This window comes from Chrysochloris asiatica, unplaced genomic scaffold (assembly GCF_000296735.1).
Source record: "Chrysochloris asiatica unplaced genomic scaffold, ChrAsi1.0 scaffold00083, whole genome shotgun sequence".
Lineage (NCBI taxonomy): Eukaryota > Metazoa > Chordata > Mammalia > Afrosoricida > Chrysochloridae > Chrysochloris > Chrysochloris asiatica.
The window spans coordinates 9,031,878-9,039,402 of record NW_006408601.1 but is presented as its reverse complement, the minus strand read 5'-3'; the positions used below and the strand labels follow the sequence as shown (position 1 = coordinate 9,039,402).

General features: G+C 39.4%; 1 protein-coding gene across 1 annotated transcript in view; it reads right to left on the bottom strand.

The window, feature by feature from the left end:
- Window positions 1–393: 393 nt before the first annotated feature.
- The window catches only part of LDHC (lactate dehydrogenase C), a 70,784-nt gene continuing 63,652 nt past the window's right edge, over window positions 394–7,525 (bottom strand). Inside the window, exon 8 of the mRNA XM_006865805.1 lies at window positions 394–647. Within this exon, the coding sequence (XP_006865867.1) occupies window positions 483–647 (165 nt within the window). The 3' untranslated portion in view covers window positions 394–482. The remainder of the gene's footprint in view (window positions 648–7,525) is intronic.

Here is a 7,525-nt window from a genome sequence, read left to right as displayed (position 1 = left end):
TATATATTCTAAAAAGTCCTGGCGGCACAACAGCTAAGGTCTTGGCTGATGAAAAGTTAGCAATCTGAACCCATCCAGTGTCTCCATGGGAGAAAAGATGAGCCAACCTGCTTCCATAAAGATTGCAGCCTAGATAATTCTATGGGGCAGTTCTACTTTGACACATGGGGTCACTAAGAGTTGGAATTGACTCAATGACACTTAACAACAACATATATATTCTGCTCAACCTGAAAGCAATTCTGCTCTATATGACATACCTTAGAGGTATAGTTTAAATCTGTACAGATGTGTGTCATTAGTAGAGTTACAGGGATCGGTAATGGGGAGAAATATCTTTACCATTCCCCTTTTCTAATCTTGAAACTAGAGTCATGTCAGACATTTCACATTTTTATTTTTTCATTTTTTACAGATCAGATAAAAATGCTTTCAAAATGTAAGCTATCGTCTGTTCTACAAATGAGGAACATTAAAAGGCTTCAGAATATGAGGTCCTTTTGGACATTCCAAAGTGTGTTTGCACTCTTCTTAAAAAGGGCCTCCTCCTCAGGATTCAAGTTAACCTTCACAATATCTGATACCCCATTCCGCCCTAAGATACAAGGGACACTGAGGAAAATATCTTCTTTTATTCCATATAAGCCCTGAAAGACAAAATTCAACATGTGATGTGTATGTGAGAGTGGAAAGCAGGAATGAAAGAGAGCTTAAGAAAGAGGGTTTCAGAATAAGAGTATATAAATGATTCTGCTTTTAATGTCACAATGTTTAAACGTTATCTCTAAGATATAAATCATGCTGATTTTACTAAGTAAAGGCTATGAAATCCCCATGCTACTCATTTGTTCTCACAGCAACTTGATACCTCTGAGACATTTTCTGGGCGCACTCTAGGAATAGTTGCTTATTTTCTCACATACCCTGTATAAGGGCTCCTGGTGTGGCACTGTAGGATCAGTACTGGGTTGCAAACCACAAAGTCGGCAGTTCAAACCCACCAGCTGTTCCATGGAAACCGTATACTGGGTCTCTATGAGTCAGAACCGACTCGACGGCACTTAACAACAACAAACCTGTGTTATGGATTGAATTGTGTTCCCCCCAAAAAAGACATTTTGAAGTCCTAACCCCTGTACCTGTGAATGTGATCTTGTTTGAGAAAATAAGGTCTTTCTTTAACGATATGATCAGTTAAGTCATACCAGAGAAGGGTGGGTCCTAGTCCAAATTACTTCTGAGTGATGTTTTATAAGAGGGGAGCAGAGATATAGAAACAGTGACACACAGGAGGGAGATGTCATATAAAGATCTACAAGCAGCCAAGGAATGCCAAGAATTGCTGGCAGAAACCAGAAGGTAAAAGAGAGTCATGGAACTGTTCCTCTTTCACAGGCCGCAGAAATAACTGATGGGGCCAATACCCTGAGTTGGATTTCTAGCCTCTAGAACTATAAGAAAAATACATTGTGTTATTTAAAGACACCCACTTTGCAGTACTTTGTTACACCATCCCTAGGCAACGAAGACACCTTGTATCCTCAAAAGAGAAGGGAGGGAGGGGCATTGTACTCTTCCAAAATCATAGTTTTATAAAAACAGAAAAAGCTATTCTATTTTTTTGAGGTTCATCTTATTCAGCTCTTCTTCCATTTCTAATTACCATCATCTACTGCCCTGGTGTGGTGCTGTGGGTTAATGATTCAGACTGTAAAGCCATTTAAACTGCAAGGTTGGCAGTTCAAGCTCACCAGCTGCTCCTCAGAAACCTTATACAGGATCGCTATGGGTCGGAATCGACTTGACAGCACTTAACAACAACAAACAACAAACTACTCTTCTGGCTATACAATCTCATTCACAAAAGATTCTGACACCTGGCTCACAATCTCTTCTGTCCCAATTTCTGCCACTGTTCATGCAGATAAGCCAACCGATTCCCATTCCTTCCTGTTTCTTAACTTCTTTAGCTCCTGCGGCCTCCTCCTATCATTCCAATGATCCTATGGTGGACCCTGATATGGGGTTCCTTAGATTCCATGGTATATTATTCAGGAACCCTTTGGCCACACCTTAAGCACCCCCCCTTTGCCTCTTTTACTTTCTTTCTTATTTCTATAAATATTTTTAAATGATTATCTCTATTATGTTTTTTCTTTTTATAATCTGTTTCTGTGTATATAGATTAGAAACAAAGGCAAAAATCTGGCACTTTCCTGTGGTCCTTAATTAAAAGATTAAACCTGTTTTCAACATATACGTAAGACAAAACTGCACCTCGATTCACTCTTTCTTCCCTCTCTTTTCTAACTCCTCTCTTCTTCCTATTGTTCTTTTCCTTTTCACACTCCTCAGCTAATACTCAAGTCTAGATTAATTCAGCCAACTTATTTCTCTATTCCTGTGCTCAGGTCATTAGAAAAAAACTAAACAACCAAGTTGATCTTTAACTTACATTACAAATTAACACCAACATCAACTAAGCGCCCACACTAGAAGTAATGTTTTTTTGAAGGGTCAAATTCACTTTCCCATTACCCACAAAGACTATTTTAAATCTTCTCTAATCTCTGGCTTTTCCTATATCTTTCTTATCCCCTAGCAGATGATTTTTTTCTCCTTTCATTACAAAGACAAAAATCACTACAGGCTTCCAGTGCCAACCTTACAAATCTACATGCCAGTACACCTTCCCTGCTTGCTATCTCCTGTTACAATAAAGTAACTGTCTCCTTTCTAGTTAGGATAAGCACTTGACCACAAGGTTGGTTTTGATCATTAGGTTGGCCCTTCAAACTCACCAGCTGCTCCTCAGAAACCCTATACAGGGTCCCAAAGAGTCAAAACCAACTTGACGGCAGTTAACAACAAACAACAACAACCTCCCACCTATGATCTGGATCCCACCCTATTTTGCCTTTTCAAAGGCCTTACTGGTATTACTTCTATCTTCAACCCATTTCATACCTGATCTTTACCATCAGTACTTGATCTTTAAAAAACAAAACAAAAAACTTTCTTTGACCTAATTTCATTTCTAACTTCCATTACTGCTCTTTCTCCTTACCTTCAGAACCCAAAACCTCAAAAGAGCTGTCTATACGTGTCTGAATTTTCTCAATCTATTGCCCTTCTGGAAATATTTAGTAATCTCTGGAGACATTTTTGGTTCTTGTGATAGGGAGGGCACTCCACTACAAACTAGTGGAGAGAGGCCAGAAATGCTGCTAACAGCCTATAATGCCTAGGCCTGTCTCACAAACAGAGAATTCTTTGGCCAAAGCTTAATAGTGGCAAGGTTCCGAAAATCTGGTGCACTTGAATCAGGTTTCCAATCCCATCACTTCGTTAAACAGTTCTTACCAAGATCATCAATGACCTTTGCTACTTTATTCTACTGGAAGTTTTAATCCTCATCTTACATGACTCACATCAATCAACAACAGAAGACCAATCCCTTAATCACAAATCATTCTCCTTTCCTTTGTTGACCATGATCCCATCCCATCCCATAGACTCATTTCTTTTCATCTTCTGCTGCCACTTCTTAGTCACCTTTGTGGACTCACATTACTAATTCAACTTTTTTTTAAAAATCTTTTTTATTGTGAAGTTTACAAAGCAGATCATCAGTTTTATATTCAACAAATTTCCATGTAACAACAGTTATCTCTCTTTCTGTACTTATTTATTCCTTCCCACCCTTCTGAACTCTATCCTGAGGTAAATGTTGCTCTTTTGATCTTGAAGGGTGGACAACTCCATGGTGATACCTTACTAGCTGTTGTCCACTTACATACCTAACTACTGCTTGGCTGAAAATTGGGCCATGAGGGTTTCAGAACTGAAGGGTGGCCAAGGGCCATAGTCTAGTGTTCCTCAAAGTCTCTTGCTGACCAGTAAACCTGGTGGTTTTTTTTATAATTTTGAGTATTGTTCCATATTTTCTCTCACACTCTCAGGGTCATTCTAATGAGATCCCTTTCAGAGCAGCTGGTAGGGGTAGTCAGGCACCATCTAGTTCTCATCTCAGAGTCTTGGAGACTCACTGGACTAATTGAATGAATTCAATGTTTAAATATTGGAATTCCTCAAGACTCAATCTTTATTGAATTTTACACACTCTCCCTAGGAAAGCCCATTAAAATTCTTTACTTAAATTTATAATCTGTAAGGGATATTGTTGGCCTTACCTATCTAGTGTCTCTTTGTATGGTAGTGTTCACATTTATAACTCAAACTCAAAACTCTTTTGAGGGCCAGAAGTGTGGACCTAATGATCATATTTCTCCTTGAATATTCCTAAAAGCATTTCTCAAGCTGAAAGAACTGAGGAAAAACTTCTCCAAAACTGCAAACATGATCTTTAAAACTGGTTTTCTTCAAGTATTTTCTTACTTAGCGAATGATATACCACCATCTAACTGGGAGTGTAAGGAGCTCTGGTAGCATAGTGATTAAAAATCAGGCTGCTAACCTCAGGTTCAGCAGTTCAAAACTATCAGCTGTTCTGTGGGAGAAAGATGAGGCTTTCTGCTCCTGTAAAGATTTTTATAGCCTTGGAAACCCTGTACAGGGTCGCTAGGAGTCAGAACTGACTCCACAGCACATAACAACAAAAACAACTGGCAGTGTCGGAGTCCTGGTGTGGTGCTGTGGGCTAATGTGTCAGACTTCAAAGTAAGTAGTTTGAACTGCAAGCTTGGTCAAGCTCACCAGCTGCTCCTTGGAAACCCTATACAGGATTGCTATGGGTCGGAATCGACTCCACAGCACTTAACAACAACAACCGGTAGTATAGTCAGTTTTGAATGGTGCTGTTAACCGCAAGGTCAGCAGTTCAAAACTACTGATAGCATGGATCTCTACTGACCTAAACAAATGGAGTAGGTTTAGTCATTAGGTCTCAGATGAGAACCCTGCAAATAAGGAAGTTTAAAAATTAGCAAAGATGACCTTCTGGTCCTAGAAGAAGAACAGGACAAAGAGACTTGTTGTTAGGTGTCATGGAGTCAACACTGACTCATAGTGACCCTATGTACAACAGAACGAAACACTGCCCAGTCCTGGCCCAACCTCATAATTGTTGCCACGCTTGAGCCATTGATGCCGCCACTTTGCCAATCCATCTCACTGGGGGTCTTCCTCTTTTTCTCTGACCCTCCACCTTACTAAACATGATATATTTCTCCAGCAACTACTCCCTCCTGACAATATGTCTGAAGTATGAGAGATGAAGTTTGGCCATCTTGTCCTCCAAGGAGCATTCTGGCTGCACTTCTTCCAATACAGATAGATCTGTTGGTTCTTTTGGCAGCCCATGGCACTTTCAATATTCTCCTCCAACACCATAACTCAAAAGCATCAATTCTTCTACGGTCTTCCTTATTCACTGTCCAGCTTTCGCATACATATGAGGTGATTGAAAATACCATGGCTTGGGTCAGGTGCACCTTAGTCCTCAAGTGCTCTTCAACACTTAAAAAAAGTCTTGTGCAGCAGATTTGCCTAATGCAATATGTCGTTTGATTTCTTGACTGCTTCTTCCATGAGTGTTGATAGCTGATCCAAGAAGAACGAAGTCCTTGACAACTTCAATCTTTTCTCCATTGATAAGAATGTTGTTTATTGGTCCAGTGGTGAGGATTTTTGTTTTCTTACATTGAGATCCAATCCATACTGAAGGCTGTGCTCTCTGATCTTCATCAGTAAATATTTTAAGTCCTCTTCACTTTCAGCAAGCATATCTGTATATCACAGGTTGTTAATGAGCCTTCCTTCAATCCTGATGCCACAATTTTCTTCATATAATCCAGCTTCTTGGATTATTTGCTCAGCATGCAGGTTGAATAAATATGGTGAAACAATGCAACCCTGTCGCACACCTTTAATTTTAAACCATTCAGTGTTCCCATGTTCTGTTTGAGAATTAAGCAGCTGAGACCCTAAAGGTATAATGTTTGAAGAAGTTTATTGATTTATTGTTTCTTTTTCCAAAGAATGCTGCTATCTTGATGTTAAAGGAGATAAAGTCCTTACCCTATATAATGTGTCTGCTCTTTGTGAAAGACAAGATGGTCTTGAGAAATTATTCTCTCCATCCTCCAGACTGCTTGCTCTGTGCTAATAAAGCTTGGAATGGATCTCTCCCCATCTCTGTGACTGACTACAGTGACAGGCGGCAAACCCTTGTTTCAGTTTGGCAAAGCTACCAATTGCTCCATGGGAGAAAGATGAGGCTTTCTGCTCCAGTAAATACAACTCTGGCACACACCCCTCCTGATTTTAAGCCATTCAGTGTCCCCTTGCTCTGTTCGAATGACTGCATCCTTGTCTATGTACAAGTTCCTCATGAGCACAATTAAGTGTTTCAGAATACTTATACTCCGCAATGTGGTCTATAGCTTTTCATGATCCACACAGTCAAAAGCCTTTGTATAGTCATTAAACCACTGCCAAACATCTTTTTGGTACTCTCTGCTTTCTGCCAAGATCCATCTGACGTCAGCAATGCTGTCCCTCATTCCATGTCCTCATCTGAATCAGCTTGAAGCTTTTGCAGTTTCCTGTCATGTGGAATTTTGCCCTTCTTGAATTATCTAGAATAAAATACTTGTATGTGATATTAATGATATTGTCCAATGATTTCCGCATTCTGTTGGGTCACCTCTCTTTGGGATGAGCACAAATATGGATCTCTTTCAATCATTTGTTCAGGCAGATGTCTTCCAAATATTTTGGCACAGGTGAGTGAGTGCCTACAGTGCTACATCAGTTTGTTGTATTCCAAAAGATTTTAATTTGTATTCCATCAATTGTTTTTTGTCAATACCTTCAGTGCAGTTTGGACTTCTTCCTTCAGGATCTTTGGCTCTTCATCATATGCTACCTCTTGAAATGGTCAAGAATTGACCATTTCTTTTTGGTACAGTGACTCTGTGTATTCCTCTATCTTCTTTTGATGTTTTCTGCATCATTCAGTATTTTGCCTATAGAATGCTTCTGTATTTCAAGTTGAGATTTGAATTTTTTTCTTCAGTTCGCTCAGCTTGTTCTTCCCTTTTGGTTTTTTGTAACTCCAGCTCTTTGCACATTTCATTATAATACTTGACTGTGTCTTTTCAAGCTGACCTCTGAAATTTTATCTTTAATTCCTTATCTCTTCCATTTGCATTAACATCTCTGTGCTGGAGAGTTTCAGGGTCTCTTCTGATATCCATTTTGGTCTTTTCTTGCTTGCTTGCCTTTTTATTGACCGTTTGCTTTTTTCTTGTATGATGTTGTTGCTTCTTCTTGCATGATGTTCTTGATGTCATCCTACAATCCTTCTGGTCTTTGGTCTTTAGTGTCTAATACATCAAATCTGTTCTTGAGATGATGTCTACATTCAGGTGGGTTCAAGGTCATATTTTGGCTCCCATGATCTTATATTAATTTTTTTCAGCTTCAGCCTGACATTGCATATGAGCAATTGATGGTTTATTCCACAGTCTGCCCAGGTCTTGTTTTTGCTAATGATACGGAG